Source organism: Gymnogyps californianus, chromosome 1 (assembly GCF_018139145.2).
Source record: "Gymnogyps californianus isolate 813 chromosome 1, ASM1813914v2, whole genome shotgun sequence".
NCBI lineage: Eukaryota > Metazoa > Chordata > Aves > Accipitriformes > Cathartidae > Gymnogyps > Gymnogyps californianus.
In genome coordinates, this window is record NC_059471.1 from 162,031,397 (window position 1) to 162,051,097 (window position 19,701).

Consider the following 19,701-nt stretch of genomic DNA (forward strand, 5'->3'; position numbering starts at 1 on the left):
TGTTCTGTATCGCTGACTTGTCCTCTTCATTTCTTTTCTGTTCTCCCAAAAATACGCTTCAATTGCAAAATCCATCAGTGATTTTTTTTTTTTTTTTAATTTTCTGCCAGGTTGTGATAAATAAATAAAGAACAGAGCAGCAAGAATTGTGCATTACAGAAGTACATCTGCTCACGAATGAGTCCTCATTTACTGTTGCGAGGTTTATGTGAGGTTTATTACTTAGCCAGTCTTTCTCCAGCTAATGTATGTCATGATGATTTCATATCATTCCAGCCATATCAACATAATTACTTGTGTGAACCAGACTTGTAATCTCATAAGAAATTATAGCACATTAGTTTGATGATGTCTATTTTTCCTTAAACCTGTGTTGATTACGGTTAATTTTATTATCCACCTTTAATCCGTAATCTATCAAAGCTGCATATTGGCAATTGCATTACTGTACTGTGATCAGCATCAGTCCACTCAGCCTATTGAGATCACTGTGTTTCTAAAGTACTGGCACAACATTAGAATTTCTTTGACCCTTGGATGCTTTCCCAGTTTTCTGAGACTAATCAAAAATCATCAGTACTGGTCCAGATCTTTTCTGGCCATCTCTTTTAAAACTCTTGGATATAAATTGTCCAGGCCTGCTTATCTTAGAATATCCCTATTTTGATAGGCACAGCCTAAAATACTTGATCACAGCTGGAGCTGAAACTAGCTCATTATCATCTACAGTACACATACATCATCTGACCTTCCCCATAGAACTTTTTTATTTGAAGTTTTCTGCCTTTTTACACTGCTCATGACAATTCTGTTTTCTTGTTCCAGTGATTATCTTGTACCATTTTATGTGCTTGTTCAATTCTCTTACAAATCTTCTACAATTTCGATCTCCTAATTTATATTCATTGGTATCAACTTCCCCCCTTACATCTTCCCCTATTACATTGCTGCTTTTGCTTTCACTTATGTTGTACTATCTTTTTAGCCCATTCAGCTTTCTTGCCTCTATTGAAGCTCCTTGGATATCTGATAAATATTCCTAAACACCACTTGATTGTCATCCACAGTTCATGAATTAATGTCTTTATCCTCACCGGTTTGATGCATGGCTGTTTCTGTGTGTTCAACTTCATGAATATGGCCTCTCTAATCCACCAAGTATATCTAGTACTGTTGACAACCTTACTTGATTTGTACATAACACATGTAATCAGGTAGTTCTAATTTTAAGTTCTATGATAAAAAAAAAAGAAAAAGCACTTAATAGACAATCTCTGTATCTTCCATCCTTAAATGCAATTTTCTTTGAGTTGTAAGGGACATCACTGTAAATGCTGGGAAATTGCAAGGAGATTTAGGTGTCCCCAACACATGTTGCCCAAATTCAACTCTTGCAGATGGATAAGGGGAGGGTTTTTCTCCTATGAATTACAGACCAATACCAAGAGAGCTAATCAGCCTGTTTTCTGGTGTGATCTGGACATACCTAATCACATTCATAGGATCATAGATAATTCGGGTTGGAAAGGACCTTGTCAAATCTCCAGTCCAATCTTCTTGTTCAAATGAGAGCCAACAACAAACTCAAGTTAGGTTGCTCAGAGTTGTCCAGTCAAGTCTTGAAACCCACCACAGACAGAGACTGCACCACCTCTCTGCGCCCCAGCCCCAGTGCTGATTTATCTCTGTAACCAGTCTGAACCTCCCTTCCCTGCTTGGATTTATGTCTGCTGTGTCTTGTTCTCCTGCCATGCACCACTGTGAAGAGGCTGGCTTCATCTCCTTACTGACCTCCTCATAGGTACCAAGGAGCTGCTGTTAGGTCCCTCCAAAATCATCTCCTCTCCAGGCTGAACAAGCTCGCACCCCTCAGCCTCTCCTCACAGCGCAAGTGCTCCAGCCCCTGAGCATCTTGGTGACCCGCCACTGAACTTGCTCCAGTTTATCAACATCTTTCTTGTATTGGGAGGCCCAAAACTAAATGTGGTATTCTAGATGTGGTCTACCAAGTGCAAAGTAAAGGGGATAATCCCTTCCCTCATCTACTGGCTGCACTCCTGTTGGTGCAGCTTGGTATGCCGTCAGCCTTCCTTGCATGGACCATGTGTCGCCTGCTGTCCCCCAGGACCCACAGGTCCTTTTCAGCAGAGCCACTACCCATCAGTCCTTAGGCAGTGGGTCAGTCCAGCACAGGTGCAGGACCTTGCATTTGTCTGTTGAATTTCATGAGGCTCCTCCTGTCAGCCCATTTCTCTAGCCAGGAGGAATTCTCTGCTTTATATGGCAGAAAATTAATCCATAAGTATTCATTTCCAAATTGTCACTGATTCCGTACTAGAAAATGCCATTTTTGACAGTGTGCTGCTCCCCCTCTCTTTCTGTCCACTTGAGCCTCCCTAGCTAGCTTAAAATCCTTGATTTTAATATTCCTTTCATGCAGCTCTTCCCACCAGGCTTTCTTAATGCCATTTAGGCTGTTTATGCTCATAAAATGAACAATTCCTATTCTTTTTATTACTCAGGCCCCTGGCACTGGTGTATAGACAATACTGTTTTTCTCCTCTTTACATCTTTTAGTGCTTTGATTAGTTTTGTTCTTGACATGGAGGCTCTGTAAGAATTAACTTTTTTCCTAATTTCATCACTTTCCCCTTTGGTCTTTCATTTAACAATCTCCTGACTGGTGTATCTCTCAGTTCCCTAAAAACTAATTCTTCTTCTAATGAAATGCTGGTTAATATTTCTTTTTCTCCAGGGGTAGCCAGTGCTCTGCAAGTCTCCTGCCCTATGTGGCTGGCCAAGCCAGCAGTTTGTTACCAGACTCCTCCATCATCTCCTTTGCCTGTTTGCCAGGATGGGCCACCAAGATGCTCAGCTGAATATTTCTTGTCCATCTTCTTCAGAAATAGTCTATGATCTGTGGCATATCATGATAAGAAAAACAATTAATTTCAAAATGCATCATCATGGGTAAATATTGTCCTGGAAGTCTGAAAACTTTCCTAAGTTTGCTTTTTTAATTTTGTTTCACTTATAGTATGGCAGCATAGCTGTCCTGATATCTTCATTTCTTTTTCCAAAGCATCCTTTCCTTTCTGAGTAGTTATGCAGCCGTTGGAGAGGGTTTTCTGGCATCTTTGTACAGCTGGAGATCCCTTTTTGGGCATGCCTGAATAGCCCCTTAGATTGAGCAGAACATTTCTTCTCACTCCCTGTGCCTTTTGGCTAGTTGCTTCCTCAGGAATGCTTTTTGCAGCTTCCACACTGGGAGCCTGGAAGGTATTGCTGTCTATTAACTGAGATTATTATTATTATTTGTACCTTTTCTCTCTGATAGTTATCTACTGTCCTTGATTTCTGCTTCCCCTAATTCCTTAGGTATTGCATCCTCTCTTCGGTGAACCTGCAGTAATGCTGCTTCCCAAATCCGTTCATCCAAGCTCTTTTCAGACCTGTGCAGCATCAGTGCATGTACCTCTGAACACCGACTCTCTCCTTACCGGGAAGCCTCCAGTTTACACTTACGGCCCCATGTTCATCCCTCTGCATTTCAGCGCAGGAAAGGGAACTGGCAGCTCCCTGAAGAATGAGAGGTACCAGCCCCCCAGCCTCAAATGCCCACCTGTTCCCAGGAAACAAAATTGGCACCGTGCGGTGCCTTTGCATACTGGGAAGATGCCGCTTAGCCTGAAACACACCGGTTAGCCTTAATCTCACAAGATGGGGAAGTGTGTTGCCAATCTTATGCTTTCTCTTTGCTTTTAATTAACTATGGTCCTTCAGGGACCTGGCCAGAATTTGCATAGTTATGACTTTAAAATCTCAGACCATTAAATACTTATTAGCAGCAGTGTAAACAGCAGAATGCTCAGAAAATCCTAGTTAGCTAATCTTGGATGCCAAATGAAAGTTTCTATAAAATTATGGCAAGTTAAAGAAAACTGTAATAAATACAGCAATCAGGTGTTTCAAGCAGTGATCAGATAAAGATGGAAACCAGCAAGCGGCAGGCTAAATAGCATCTTAACCAAAGGCAGAAATATAAGAAGCACAGTCCTCCCCCCCAACGTGCGCTCATTTTTTCCTCTTTAATGATACTAATTATTTCATTTGCTTTCTCCTAGTAAACTATCCATAGATGTGTAACATATTGAAATGAAAGCAGTCATCAAAATGAAATGAATCACACCAGAGAAGAATCAAAACAAGGAGGCAGTGGTACCCTTCATGTGTTATGTGTAGTTCTCAATTATTGCCTCTGATTTTTTTGCCTCCCTAAAAGCTAATTCCCTACCATGTGAATCTTTAGCTTTATTTAAAAAAAAAAAAAAAAGGCAACACCAGGCTCGCAGGACCAAAATGCAGACAACCTTCCCCCCCCCCCCCCCCCCCCCCCCCGCCTGCCCCCTGCAATGAAATACAGAGCTCAGGGCCTGTGTTCAGACTCCTGGTTTTCAAAAGTGAGGCCCCGTCACTTGTCTTCAGTCATCTGAGCTTGGCGAGTCCCTCTGGCTTTCTTATCAGTGTGAAAACCTGCTTATGTCTTTTCATATCATGTCTCCGAAACTATTAAGAAACTCTGATGTTTTCTCTTAGTACACAGTTTGGAGAGAAATCTGAGTGTTCAGGGGTGTAAAATAATCACATTCCAGGCAGCAAGGGACCAGTCTCACAGGCTCTGGAAGCTTTCAGCAGCTTTTGCTTGCAGAGCAATTTAAAAAAAAAAAAAAAAAAAAAAAAAAAAAGTAAAAAAGTTTTGTACTGGGGCGGGGAGGGACAGTTGCAGGTTATTTTTTTAAGAATACTAAGCATCATAGCTCTGGAGCTGACTGTGCAATTAGTAATTGATCTATCACTCCCTGAAGAAATGTCTTACTTCTTACTAACAGAATTATAGCCTCTTTAATTTTTTTTTTTGTAAAGGAGGAAAAAAGGATGTAATTTTTGCAGTCCTTGTTTTACTAGCAAGGGATTTTTTTTTCTTCTATCTTTCAGCTTTTATGTCAGCAGAGAGTTGTCTTTTTGCAGTGTGATGAGCTCTAACTTTAAAAGAGATAAGCAGGACTACTTAGCTGAGTACACTGTGGTTTGCAGAGCAATTTAGAGGCCTACTGTGTAATGTCTGGCAATATCCCATATGATGTTATTCCATCCTTTCTACAGTAGGTGTTGAAAGGAGTTCGGCTCATCTGTTTAGGGTGCATTTTGAAGCCTGGCCCTGAAGGCACCAACGTGCGAAATGTGTGCAAATGCCTGCACAGCTTGCTGTTCAAGTGTATATCAAGCGAGGTGATAGCAGGTTCAGTGCTGGGGGCTGCCTGGCAGCCCTATGCCTCCTGCACCACGGAGCAACCTCTGTCCATATAGCAAAAGATCAGGTCTAAATAACCTGTCAGTTGGGAGCCGGAGCATCTGTGAAGACAACATTTTTAAGGAGGAGTCCATAGGTCACTGCAGCCCTGATGTGGCTGGGGGGCCGCACGTGCTTAGCACACCCCATGCGGGCTGGTGCCCCGTGCTGTCTGAGGCCCCTGCGCGTTCGCAGTGCACCGGTAAAGGTTGTGCCTTTTTGCGGCTGTGAGCAAGCAAAGGAAGTGGGGGCATGGGCCGCAACACAACTCTCTGAGCAGGGAAAAGGGGACACCTAGAAGGTCTTTAATTTCTGCCATAGCCCCTGGGGCCTTTGGGGGCAAGTAAAGATGTGGCTCCAGCTATAGAGCAAATGGGCTGGCATGGTGCAGAAATCCTAAAAAATAGGTCCCACCCAGGAGCCCTGCAGTCCTGGAGCTGGCAAGTAGTCTGTTTGCACATGCTGTGTGTTTTTTTTTTCTCTCTGCTGATATGTGTGTGTCCTGTAGCTGTAGACTGGGGGTGGAAGCAGTAGCACTCCTCTCTTGCCCAGCATCTGGGCAGGCCCTGTCAAAATCTCCTGGCTCTGCTTCTGATGTCTCCAGACGGGCTTGCGAGAGATTGGGTTCATCGCTTACTGGTGCCTGCCTGTGCACAGCTCTCCTTGTGTACAAGCTAGGGCACATCCAGCCTTAGCAAGGGCTGACAGGAGGTGTCTTGAATGCCACACGTGCCCCACGCTCTAGCTGTTTAGCTGTGTGCTCTTCCCCCTGCCTCCTTGCTGTTGCTCCAACGCTGATGGTCCCCACTATCCAGGCAGTTGTGGGCACCAGTAAGTGCATTTTGCTGCCTGCCCTCCCTTTTTTGCACACCACAGATTCAGCTTATAGAGACCCTGGGGGAGCCTGGCCAGCCCTGTTCCCCATGCCCCCTGCCCACTGCTACATCACTGGCCACACAGGGCCAGGACTTGGGTGGATCTAGTGATGCACATGCTTTTTAATTTCCTTTCATCAGAACGGCTCATTAATTTAAAAGGGTAGATACGGGAACATTGGAATGCATTGTCCAGTGAGAGGACTGGCTTTTCTCCTTCTCTGCATTGTAGCCACAGTCTTTGAAGCCAGAGCAGAGGCAGTGAGACCTTCCTTTCAACCTGGTCTGTACTACAGAGATGGGAGGATTTAGGGGTAAATCAGTCTCCCACCACCACCCCACAAACTGCAGGTGGGAGATTTGAGCTGTGGGATGGCTTTCACATGGCTCACATATCAGGGGGATGAACACCTTGGTAAATGGAGAGACGTCAGCTCCAACTTTTGGTGCTGATATCTGAATTAAAAATTCTGACAGGGAAAACTGGCAGACTTAGTCATATTTTCCCTGTGACTCCAATGTTCTGGATCTTCGAAGTGGTAGAAATTCCAGTTTGTGGAACTTGATGGCCAAATCAAGGAGCCGAGGACAGAAAGGTATATTCTTGTACATGGAAGACATTGGTTAAATCACATCTAGTCATAGTATAGGTACACATCAGGCTCAGACCCCTGACATAGTTGGGAAGCTGAAGGAATTCAGAGTAGAGAACAACCAAACAATCTTCTGCCTTGGTCACCCCAGGTGCTTGTAGATGCAAGGACCAAATAAAAGTCCACAGGCAGGAAAAGCTTCACTTTGCAGAGACTCATAGCAAGCCTGAAATTACAGCTAGGAAGTCACAGCCATGAAGTTTCTGGCTTCAGTGCCAAACCCAAATTTGTTTGACAAAGAAATATGAATTGATTAGACTGCAGTTAATTAGATTTCAATTGAAAACCCCTATCAGAGAAGGGGAATTAGGCAGCTTTTGAATTTGACAAAAATGCGTTGGCTTTGTGTCATAAGAAAAATACTGCCTTGGTATTTTTCATGAATGCTTCCAGAATACATTTTAAATATTATTTCTTGGCTGCTAATTTTCAGCAAATAGAAGTTCAGGAGCTAAGATTAGGAAAGTTAGTAAGTATTTAATAAAGGCATAAGGGGATGTAAATATGAAGAGGTAAATGATAATGTTTGAACTGTTTTAATCATGGATTTCATCAAATGTAATTGCAAGGAAGCTGCTAGCCAAGCACTGCGTAAGTACATTACCTTGGGTTACACGTACAGCAAGATAAAGTCTGAATTTTCTGGACTCCTTACATGGTTTTCATATTCTTGCTATGTCTATTTTAAATGGTCTTGGTTTTTATTCCTCCATCCTGCTGGTCAGTCTGCTCTCCCATGCCTGGCACAGAGCCACGCTGGCCGTGCATTTCTGCTGTTGGGCAAAGAGCATCACTCTTCTCTTCATTGCTGCTGGAGAAGTGGAGAGTGCCAAGACAGATCCAAGCCCACTCTCACGCTCATGGGTGCAGAGGAGCAAAAGAAGTGCCAAGCTGTAGCTGGTGAAGCTATTCTGCTGTTGTTGAGACCTCATGAGCAGTGAAGGTTTGCAATGCTGCTGGTTTGCATGCCCCCTTGTTCCCGTGTGCTCACTGTCTGCTGCAGTAGCTTGGCATGGGATGGAGGTACACCAGACCAGGTGTTTTCTGGACAGGGTCAATGCGCTAACAAATTGCTCTTTTTCCCTGTGCTAGCTTGGTCTTGCCTCTGTTAAACTCAAGGTCTCTTGTGTGTTCAGCTGAGCAGACTTACCTGGGCATAGGCTAATGTTTGTCAGCAAGGCAGAGACTAAGTCGGAGGAGGAAGCAGGAAGATGATCAGTAGGGAAAAGGACAGAAGGAATAAAGAGGAAAGAAAGGATTGGGAACGGAATTGAAGGATACGAGGCAAAGTGGAAAAAGATGAAGGAAAGGCAAGGGGCAAATGGAAAAACTGGAAGTTAAGGAGGAAGATTAAAATGAGGTGGAAATGTTGCAGGCAGGCGTGAGTCAGAGGGATGTAAAGAGAGAGAGGGGGTAGGGAGGAGGATGGGATACCTTGAGAGTGGGAAGGGAGGCAGAGCTTGAGCGGAGAGGCATTCCCTGCCAGGCATCCCCCTGCTTCTGTAGGATGAACCCCATGCATGCAGCCGGTGCCCCTGTCCCATTTCCCACTCTGTCAGCATTCCCACCATGCATCAACCTTGAGCTGTATGGTGTGGAGACGGTGCGTGCGTCAATCCCCTCTCCTTCCAGAAGAGTTTCTTGTGGAAAGTTTTGAAGAAGAAAACCTCTAGCGAGGGAAGAAGAATTACTGTATAAATTCAATTATCTTGACAGCTCAGTGCTCAGATTCCATCACAGATCAGGAGTTTCTCTCTGATTTAGCATAGTTCCAGCTTCCTAACCTGCTGCTGCACTCGCCCACCCACACCAGAGGCCACAAAATACTTTAGCGGTGCCAGAAATGAGCTGCCATTTCCCTTGGGAGAGATGCATTCCCCCCTGCCCTGTCACGATAAGGGGAAAGGACAGCTCACAACCAGCACAGGGTTTGTTTTTTTTCCACTCCCTAAACTTTGTTTGACTGCCCCTGGGCCTTAAAGAAACTAAGGCTTTTACAAACAAGACACACTTAAAGCAGCCAAGAAAGAGGGGAGAACTAGATGAAGGGCAGTCATGTTGTGGGGGCTACCCTTGCTGATGGCACCGAGCTGCCACAAGGCAAGGACAAGGAGCCTGGAAATCTCCTGGAGTTTAATAAGGAGGCAACTGTTTTGTACTAGCTTTTACGTTTCCCTGTTCTTGATTTATGAACATCCAGCAAACACACGGTTCCCCAGTGTCCTGGTTTTGGCTGGGATAGAGTGAATTTTCTTCTTAGTAGCTGGTACAGTGCTGTGTTCTGGATTTAGTGTGAGAATAATGTTGATAACACTCTGATGTTTCAGTTGTTGCTAAGTAGTGCTTATCCTAAATTAAGGATTTTTCAGTTTCCCATGCTCTGCCAGCAAGCAAGTGTACAAGAAGCTGGGAGGAAGCACAGCCAGGACAGCTGACCCCAACTAGCCAAAGGGATATTCCATACCATAGGACATCATGCCTAGTATATAAACAGGGGGGAGTTGGCTGGGAGGGGCGGATCGCTGCTGGGGCATTGGTCAGCGGGTGGTGAGCAATTGCACTGTGCATCACTTGTCTTTTCTTGGGTGTTATTTCTCTTTTTTTTTGTTATATTCCTTTTTATTACAATTATTATAATATTTTTATTATTATTAGTTAGTATTACATTTTATTTTACTTTAGTTATTAAACTGTTCTTGTGTCAACCCGAGTTTTACTTTTTTCCTCGATTCTCCTCCCCATCCCACTGCATGGTGCTTAGTTGCTGGCTGGGGTCAAACCACAACACCCGGGTTGCTGGTGTGATAAGGATCCAAGCACGGAAGGCTGGGTGCCTGCCTGAGAGTCCAAATAAGCACCGTGCGCCTAATCCACCATCACAAGATCTTGAGACACAGATAGGGGAAAATTTGAACCTCCTGACATAAATCTGCTGCCAGTTTCTGGCTGATCACTTTTTGCGACGAGCCCTTTTGACTGTCTGTCAAGCTGTCACCACCTCCAGATGTGGCAGCAGGAGATCAGGTACAGCCCAAACCTAGAGGGGATTAAATGTACAGGGTGTCCAGGCAGTGGGGAGCAGGGCTGGCTGGAGAAAGATAAGAGCAAAAACAGCTGGGCTGGCAATCCCTGAAATGCTGCAGATGCCCAGAGACTCTGGCGGAGTCGCTTGGAGATCCTGTTTCATTAGAGCAAAGGAGGCAACATTTGGATTCATCGGTTTTACCTACACAGAATTTTTTTTTTTCTTTTTTTTTTTGGTTAATCAATAGGGTTGCATTTCACCCCAGTCACCTGCAGTCCATCATGGTATGGGCATGCTACCCTTGTGCAAAGAGAAGCGTGAACATAAGCTGATGCTAAAGCCATCACTAGGAATGAGAAGGCGAAAACGAGCGGCCCTAATGCAAAATTGCACTGGAATTGTGTTGGAGTTGTTTTGGATATGATTTACATGACTACAATAGGCATAACTCATCCACAGGGATTTAAGCATCCTGGATGTGTCTCTGTTATTACAGCCAAGACCAGGAGGCCTCAGGAAGAACCGTAGGCAGAAGGGGTCTGCTAAGCAAGCTGAAGCCCTGGGGCCTGCTAGGGCTGAGCTCGTTTTTGTTAGAAGTTGCTCTCTGAAAAATTTAACAGTTGCCCTTCTCTGACCCATCCTTGGGAACAGCCTGCTGTTTTCACTGGCAGAGTGATCGACTGTTTGGCATTTTTTTTCTAGCTAAACTGGAACGTAATCACAGCAAATCTGCGGCCACCAAGGGCTGCGGGAGGCTGGCTCGCTGTCTGTCTGAACTGCACAGTTGCAGCTAGCGTAGCATTTGTCTTGCTCTGAAAGGACCCGTGCTCGCTACTTTGATGATTATTAATTTTCTAGTGACACACAGACTGTGCTATGTAGGTGGCAAGCTCATTCCAGCTAGGAGAGAGTAGTGATGTGCACCTAGTTAAGGTTACTCCCATTGTAATGCTAGCAACATGGCTGCAGCCACAAGAGGACAAAACTCGAACGAATGGTTTGTAAACGGAGGTTCTGTTTTTAAATGAAATTTGCATGGCTAAGTCTAAGAAAAGATGTCACCTCTGCCCACTGATTTCATCTCAGCCCTAGGCCTGTGCTGTTCCCCTGTGCTCAGTTTCTGTGAGGGTCACGGTGTTCTTCAGGACTTCTCATTTGGTCACTTGCAGTTCAGAAAAGACCACTTTTTGAAGTTAGACATGTTTTGGGGCTATTTGCTTATTTGGCATCTGACAGAGTGTGTTTCAGGTTGTTCTGCTACTGCTCAAAAATAATTTTTTTTGCCTTCAGAGGTCTGACCTCAACCCAGTGCTCTAGGGGACATGTTTTTTTAGGAGAGGAAAGGAAGTTCTGTGGGACTTCACCAAGCTTGCAGACCTTTATGTTTCTGTGTATATAGCTACCCCCTATAACAGACTGCAGTGCAGGGACTCCTTCAGTCATAAAGCTGCCTCTACATGTCAAGTCTCTGTGCCGTGAAGAGATGTTAGCCCACGTCCTGGGAGCAATACAGCTATGTTGATACGGTGCTTTGCCCGTAACCGTAGTTCCAAAGTTTCAGCAGGTCTGCCACATTCTGGAGCAACAGCATGCTAATGAGGCAATCTTGCTTTTGGAGCAGGGTTGGTCAGTGCTTACTCAAGGTCCTTTGCACTGTGTTCATTTACACCATGCAGGTATGTCATTTGTGTGATGCCCTGTAGTCATGTCTGTACGTTTATATCCATGTGCGTTCTTCCTCCTCTCATACCCACTTCCCAGTTTCATCTGACTGGATCCCAAGCCTCTGTCTATCGCTAATGCTTTTTGTAGGCTAAGTATTGTTGCTTGGTTTGGGGTGGGGGTTTTTTGGGTTGCATTTTTTTGGGGGGTGTGAATATTTTGATTATCTGCATGAAATCCCTCCTCTCTTCTTCTGCACTCGGTGTATGTGGAACTGACAGCTCCAGGTAGGTAAATGAATGCTACTGCATTTCAGAGGAAGAATTATTTAATGCAATTACTCTAAAAGTGCATGAGAGAACAGAGCGAAAGGAATGAGGGAAAGAAAGAAAGAGAGCATGAGAGAGAATAATCACAACACTTCGACAGGTTTACCCCATTGTGTTTGAAAATCTATCACACTGACAAGTCCCCTTTGTGAAAGGTGTAGACAGACAACTAGACATTTGCTCTTCAAGGCCCTTTTGAGTGAAGAGGGTGATCAGTAGAAGGATCAGTCCGTTTCATTCAAGTTTCACTCAAGTCCTCTCCCTGCTATTTCTTATGGACTGGCTGTACCCCATTTCCCTCTCAACATCTCGTTTAGGCTCTCTGATTCACTCCTCAGTGGTTCCTGGGCAGAGGGATTTGGGTGGGCTTCAGGTTACTGGACTATTGACTTGTGGGTCTATCTATATAATGGTTTTGGTTTGAGAAGGGGTGCAGTAATAAAATGTTGTGTTCCCTCATCCCTCCCCATCTGTTAGGCATGTTGAAAGGCCAAGGAGAAGGGAGCTTTTTGTAGCTTTGTTATTCACATCTGAGAAGAGATTCAGGAGAAGCCATTCCTGTCCTGACTCTGCTGCTGTTTCACCTGCCAACTCTGTCACCCTCTTGATCCCCTCTGCACATCAGGGTCACCTTGGGGAAGCTGGTGACAACAGCCCGTGTCTTCCTGGAGGCCTCATGCACCTATGTTCACTAAAACATGCAAAATGCTTTGAGATCCTCGGGTGAAAATTGCTGGCCAGGGTAAATGGTTAGTATAATCCAGTTTCTCGCCGTGCTTTCCAAGAGGCAGGCAAGTTACTGGACATTTGCCATACTGGGCGAGGAGAGGAGCACTGGGCTTAAGGGGTGCTGGGCCAGGTCACTTTTTTCACCTGCACCTGCTGCTCTTGCAGCAAAGCCAATGCATTAGTCATAGCCATTTGCACTTTGAGGTTATTTAGGGAGCATGCTGTTGGGTTGGGAGAGTTAAGGTCTAGCATATGTCCTAAAATTAGGCTTTTCCCCTTTTGGTTGGTGTCAGAAAGGAGTGATTCACAGCTATGGCAGAAGCCTTCCAACCTAGCCGAAGCAGTTACCGCTTTAAGTAGAGAGTTTGCTTCTACGTGAGGTAAAACAGGTTGGCTGAAGCCACCTCCAGGGACCTCATCCTGCACTGTGAGATGAGGGGAACACGGGGAGCACCCTACTGCGCTGCAGGTAACACTCAGCAAAACTGGCTATGCAGCCCCCCTCCTCCTTGCCTCATGGGAAATGTCTACCCTGCGTGCATGCTTCTTGTTGGGGCATCTTCATGCGGCTCCTTCCCCTCCTGACGGTTGCAGCAAGTAAGTGTTATCGCAGCTCCTGGCCTGCATCCACATGGCACACTGTCACTACTTGCTGCCTTGCTGCGGACAAGTTGCGTTTTCTGCCAGGGGAGCTGTGGGCTCCGGTCCTACTCCTGGAGGGCTCCCGGAGGCTTCAGCTTTGCTCCCAAAGACTCAGGCTGCATCCCTATAACTTCCAGAAACCCTTCAATGAAGAAATGACGACTCTGTGGCTCAAACCAAAATTTTGGTTTATTTTAAACTTTCTTTTTCTCTCTTTCTCTCTCTCCCTCCCCCCCCTTCTGCAGGATGGTGGAGTACTCCCTGGATCTCCAAAACATTAACTTGTCTGCAATCCGTACTGTCCGCGTCCTGAGACCCCTGAAAGCTATCAACCGTGTGCCTAGTAAGTCATGCTTCCTTCTTATACCTGCTCAGCTTGGGTTGTGGGGAGTACGTGATCAGTAAGGCTGTGTGTGGTGGTGTTCTCCAGGCGGGGTTCAGGTGCAAACTGAGTGGAGGCTGCTGCATGGTGTGTGCAGGCTTTTCCCCATCATGGGGCCAAGAGGTGTCCTTGGATGGGCAGGAAAACTACAGTCTCCCGGCATATCTGCCCTGGTCGTCCTTTGCGCAGGGCCATGCTGATGGCTCAGGAGCTGAAGCTGAACAATGTGCAGTAAAGGAAAGGGGTTTTTCTTGCTCTTACTGAAGGACATCGCAGGTTTGATAATGTCTGCAGCCTCAAAAAGGGATGTGTGTGAGGTCTGGAGAGGGGTGAGCTGGGGGAAGCAGGGAGAATTGGTTTGCTCAGGCTTTCACATGGTCTTCCAGATCCTCTCATCTGAAAAATTTCCACACCATTACAGCTTAGGGGCGTGTAGCACCGGCTATTTTTTTCTCTCCTCCTCTCCCTGTGCTTTGTACTCCCTCTTTTGTGCTGACTATCCCCCCTGTGAGCTGGCGTGTGTGTATGAGCCAGGCTGAGCGCCGCTGGGCACGGGGCTGCCGGGGCTGCGCGTGAGCCTGGATGTGTCAGCAGCCGAACTGCTCTCTCCGGCGCTGCTCAGGTCTGAGACGCAGTCCCCAGCTTAAGTCTGTATGCAAACCAGAGAGGTGTTGCAGCCCTGGGATGTGAGCCGCAGCCCTGGGGCATGTGCCACTCACACGTGCAGCTCCTATAGCGGAGGTGGCCCCTCCATAATCCTCGCTTCCTCCCTTCCCAGGGGATGGGGACAAGACCAGCCTCTTCGCCATGCTTTGCAGTTTTTATTGGTGCTGAACTGTTTCTTTCCTCTTCCCTTCCTTTGTCTCTCCCCCCCCCCCCTTTTTTTTTTCTTTTTTTTTTCCTCATCAGTGTTGTTCTCCCTGCAACCTTGGAGCAAGTAAGCAGGCATTACCGTTGTTATTTAACTGCAGGAAACATTAATGGAGGTGGCTCAGGCTTTGCAGTGGTTGTATCCAGGTGGATGGAAGTGAACTGGTGGGCAGGTTGCATGCCATTGGGATCAGGGGGTTGCAAGAGCACTGAACTCAGTCCGCTGTGTCAGTCTGATGTTCCTGGCTATTCTCTTTGTAAAGGCAAGAGCTGCCACGTGCAGCCCTGTGAGACTTTAGGCGTTTCTTCCGCAAGTTTTTCTGCCTTGCAGAATGGCACGAAGTCTCTTTGCTCTTCCCCCTAATCTCCCTAATCAGGTTGTCTGCAGTGGCTAAGACCTTGCCAGAGCTCTCCTAATCCTTCTCTCGAGCTCAGATGCTCCTTTTTCTTTTCCAGATCTTAGGAAGTTTGCACAGTCGACCTCCTAGTCTGCATCATATGTTTTCCCTTGTGCCAAAGTCACTTTCACGGTGCCACCTATTTCTTCAACATGCTATGGAGGTAGATTTCAGGGTCTCTGGCTCCATGCAAAGCCCTTCTAGAAAGGGGTCTTGTCCCTCTTCCTGGGTATATTTTTATCTCTGAGCAATAGCCAGGGACAGAGGGTGCTGAAAGGTGTGATGGGAGGAACTGAGGCACAGTCCTGTGTGCCCAGCGTGGGAGGAGGGCGCCAGGCAGAGGAGCAGCTGGCTTGGGCACTGAGCGCGCACCCAGGCATATAACAGGTCTGTCATGGGGTGATAAAGATGGGAGCCAAGAACAACCTTTTGTCTATAGACTGTCAGCAAAACAATTCCCCCAGCCTGTCTCCACCTCTCTGGCCCTCCTCCAGAGAGGAGAGGGGTGGCAGCCAGCCACGGTCCTGGCCGTGGGCATGCACCATGGCGGCAGGGGGGCATCTCTTCTGCGAGGGGGTGGCCTGGAGGTCGTGCATGGCAGGCTTGCCCCTTCCAGGAAGCATACAGCCAGCTGTGTGAGGCAGCACTGTCCTTGTGTTACGCAGCCCCCTTTCCTCCCTGCTTCATAAGGAGTCTCGTGAGTCTGTGCTCAAAGACCACTTTGAGGCTGATCCCTGTTACCAGGGTAGACTTAACCTTGGTGGCGAGTGGGAGCGTCTTGAACGATATCCAGTTGACTCCTGTAGATGTCAGCCACGTTAATTACTGGACACCAGCGGTCAGGAGCAAAACCTGACTGACAAAAAGTTGAGGCCTTGTTTTATTCCTATTTATCTCCCAGAACAGCCGTAGTCGCTCCCCTGCCAGCAGGAGCTGCCCCGGGGAGGAGCGGTGTGAGCAGCATCAGAACTGGCCCACCAGGGACCCACTCTGTCCATGTGAAGGCACCAGGGATGCTTTCGATCATCTCGCCTGACCTTTGCAGAGCACAGGCCGTTGAATTTCCCCTGACTGTGCTGGCCATGATGCTGCCTCTCTGCTCCTTTTATCAGTATAAAACTTTACTTGTATGAAACTGATGGTGTTTTAATTTCCACTCTGTGGTTAAACCTTTATGTATCTTTCTCGCTACATAAATCTGTGGTTATATGCAGAGAACATTTTGGAAGAAAGACATCCTGCCATTAACTAACAAAAAAAAAGAAGAAATCGGATTCCCTGGGAGAGGAAGCACTGACTTGAGGGTTGAAAACTGGTGAAGAGGCTGTAAACAAAGGCTTGTGATAAATGGGAATAAGCTGTGTTGGAAGAAGGTGCCTAGTGCGGTGCAGCAAACATAATTAATGGGACCTTTGGCCACAAATCTTTTTTTAATGTCTTTTTAAAGTTCTTCATTACTGATCTGAAGCAAGAGGAAAGTCTATTAGTGAGATATACTGATGATACCAAGCTGGAGGTGTTGCAGGTGCTAGCAAAGAAAGTGGGAAATAAGACAGCGGGAGGTAGAGGGAGATTGAAGCCTTGGTGGGAGCGTGAGATATTTGGGGAGGGGCAGAGGGGTTAATCCCAAAGGCAGATATTTGGCCATGTTCAGAAGGCTGCAATGGGACAATGTGGCTCTGCATTCATTGGTGGCCATTTCAAAGGCTTCCACATAGGCACCCAGGTAGGGACAAGTTTTTACAGAGGAGTCTGGCCATGTGGACTGAATAATGGCAGTTTATTATCAGGAGAATGGACAAAGTGATTAGGAACCTGAGTGATTACTGCATGAGCAGAAGAGTGCTGAAGTGGTCTGTCTGGGTAGATTATTTAGCGCCCAAAGAAGAGCAACACTCTAATAATCAGCCAGCATTTGAAAAGTCCTCATACTGAAGTGAGAAATTTCTGGAGAAATTTGAGAGAAATTTCGTACTCCATGAAGCAAAAAAAGAAGCGATGCCAGAAAATTAGGAGGGAGGAAATTCAGAATGACTCTAAGGAAACAGTAGGAGCATGGTAGAGGAAAAAGTATCACCTGTTAAATAAGTTAAATAAACTTATTTTATATTCCTAGCAGGTGGGTAAGGCTGCAGTTTAAATGCCCAAATTGGATATGTCTAAATTCTGCTTACCTGTGTTCATTCTTAACATGTTACTGAAAGCCCTTCCTTATGCTGAGACTTGTGAGGCTTTGAAACAGTATCCCACAAGGAGCTGACAAATGCTATTTGTGTGTGCCATACTCATTATGTATAGTGTAAAGGATGTATAGACTCTCCTACCTGAATCGTGACAGAAGAAGAAAAGGACATCCAGTGTAACCAAAAGGTGGCAAATGTCTATTAAGGAAGAAGTTCTCCACCAGTTTATAATTAGGCTGTAAAACTCGCTGCCACAGGAAGTCCTTCCAGCCCCAAATCAAGTAAGAGGCACGGTGTAAGTAAAGTAAGTAAAATGGGATTGTCCAAGGGATGTGAGCTCACATGGAGACACTTCTAGATTTCAAACATCCTTGCTTCAGGGTTAGAGCTGATCTTTAGCTACTGGCTATCAGCGATTGATTGCATTTCTTGCAATTCTCAGCAGGATGTGCTACTGACCATTTTGGACTTCACTTCTGGGTGAAGAAGTCTGTGGCTCTGCCCCACTTGATCATTCCTCCATTCACATGTCATCTTTGAAGTGTACTAGAGAAAACATGAGGTGCCCTAGTTTTGCAATACGTATCACACCTTCATTAGTATTCCTGCTTATCTCTTGCATTCCTGACTACAGCCCCAGGAATGCTGCCTTTTGGTTTTTTTTTTTTTTTTTTTTTTTTTTGAAAATGCATGAAATGAAAAATTAGGGATTGTCTGGTCCCATTACCATGTGATTCAATTCCATGGTGGTGAGCTGGTGTGACAAGCCCTGTGAGTCACCGAACAAGTGTAAAGAGGAAAAAAATACCCTCCAGGTCTCTGTCAGAGGTAGTTGCTTTCTGCTCTGGGCATGTCTGTGTTCTGGGCTTGGGGTGAAATTCCACATCTATTTGTTGTTATCCTTTTGTGATTGCGTGGCAGGTTGCTAGGTGAAACGTTGCTGTTTCTGCTAGCTCTTTCATCCCTTCTCATGGCAAGGCACAAGGTTTGGGGGGGAAGGCTGGTTTTGTTTTATTTCTGCATGCTTTTGAGCAGGGAGTCTGATTTCTGATCATTTGAATTTCTTTTGCTTCTGTTATTACGGTTTTTTGACATTGGAGCAGAAAATGTTTCTTCAGTTTACTCACTCTTGTCGCAGTGGTCTTATGCAAAGAAGAGTCCTTTGCATTGTGTTTGATGTCTTCCAGTTTCCACTTACAATTTAGTAACTGATTCATCATTTGGAAGCAGATTACTTCAGCTGAGCACACTGTACGGAAGTGAAGAAGTCTGTTGCAGAGTGTTGCATAGCAACTTTATTGAATAGAAAGTGTATGCATGTGCTAATTCTTGGTGTGTAAGTGCAGTAATACTTATGTGGAGGTATAGGCATTAGAAATATAATGTTATATTCTTATTACTAGCTGTGCAGGAAATAGAATTTCAGATTTGTGGGAAGTTCTGCTCTTTCTAAATGTGTTTTTTCTCAGTCAGAACAAGAATAAGGATTTCCCATCCATTTTAACACGGTCTTATTATGCCTAGTTTTAGGTGGTTTGTTTGGCTTTTTTATTTTTTTCGTATACTTTGTCATGATAAAGAAGTTTAAAAATCAAAAAACCTCATCCATGCCATTCTAGTATAAAAATGCTTTCCTTTCCTCTTGGACTCCTTTTCTTTTTGCTAAATGGTGTTTCAATAACTATCACAACACTGAAGTGTTTCCATTTCAATGAAATAGCATTTTTTGCTGGTAAAAGTGCTGTGTAGGAAAATCTTTGTTGGCTCCATTTCTCTTTATTAATTATTGTTGTTATAGTAGCTCCATGGGTCCAAATAGATGGGAGTTTTCTACTTTTCTTCTACAGATCTCAAAGATATAATCCAAGGCTTGTTGGTTTAATCTTTCTCGTGTTTCAGACCAGGTGAGTGAGACCCAGTGAGTGTCACCAGCAGACTCAGGAATACAACTGACATCTCCTAACTCTTAGCCCTGTGTTCAGCTCACTACACCAAAGCACCAATATAAAAATAGTCTGAAGCAGCTGAACCCTGGAATGGGAAAAGCAGATGTTTTGTATTTTTATGCCTGCCTTAAATCTGTATTCCACATCAACTACCTGTGTTTGGTGCTGTAACAGTGCCCAAGACAGAGTGGTCTGGCTATGAACTCCACACTTGGCACGGGGGAAAAGTGATGACATTTACTTCTCTAAATGTGTTTTTGAAGAACTAATTTCACTGATGAGCGTGTGTGAAATTAGCTTCTGACTGAGATATATTAGGCTGTAAAACAGTCTCATTTACAGCTAGATCAGACAAAAAGCAAGCGCATTTGACAGGCAGAGTCCTGCCCTAGCAGCTGGAAACGCAAAGGGATTATGAGATTCCTCTTCGAAGACCCCCCCTACAGGGTCTTTGCTTCAGATGCTTCAGTCTTTCTGAAAGAGGACTGTCACTTGCTTGTTCTCTTCCAACATTGATTCTCTTTCAAAAATGTACTCTTCTATTTAACTCTTTTCGAATTACATTTTTTCCCCTCATAGCTTTATTTGTGAAGTGATAACTGAAATTCAGATATTGTTGTATTTTCCAAATATTTAAAGTTACCCCATCCACAGTTC

At 45.2% G+C, this 19,701-nt stretch overlaps 1 protein-coding gene across 1 annotated transcript in view; it reads left to right on the forward strand.

Annotated features, from left to right (window-relative positions):
• CACNA1I (calcium voltage-gated channel subunit alpha1 I) overlaps positions 1-19,701 on the forward strand; it is a 166,306-nt gene that overhangs the window by 77,731 nt on the left and 68,874 nt on the right. The window contains exon 4 of the mRNA XM_050892893.1: positions 13,511-13,608. Within this exon, the coding sequence (XP_050748850.1) occupies positions 13,511-13,608 (98 nt within the window). The remainder of the gene's footprint in view (positions 1-13,510; positions 13,609-19,701) is intronic.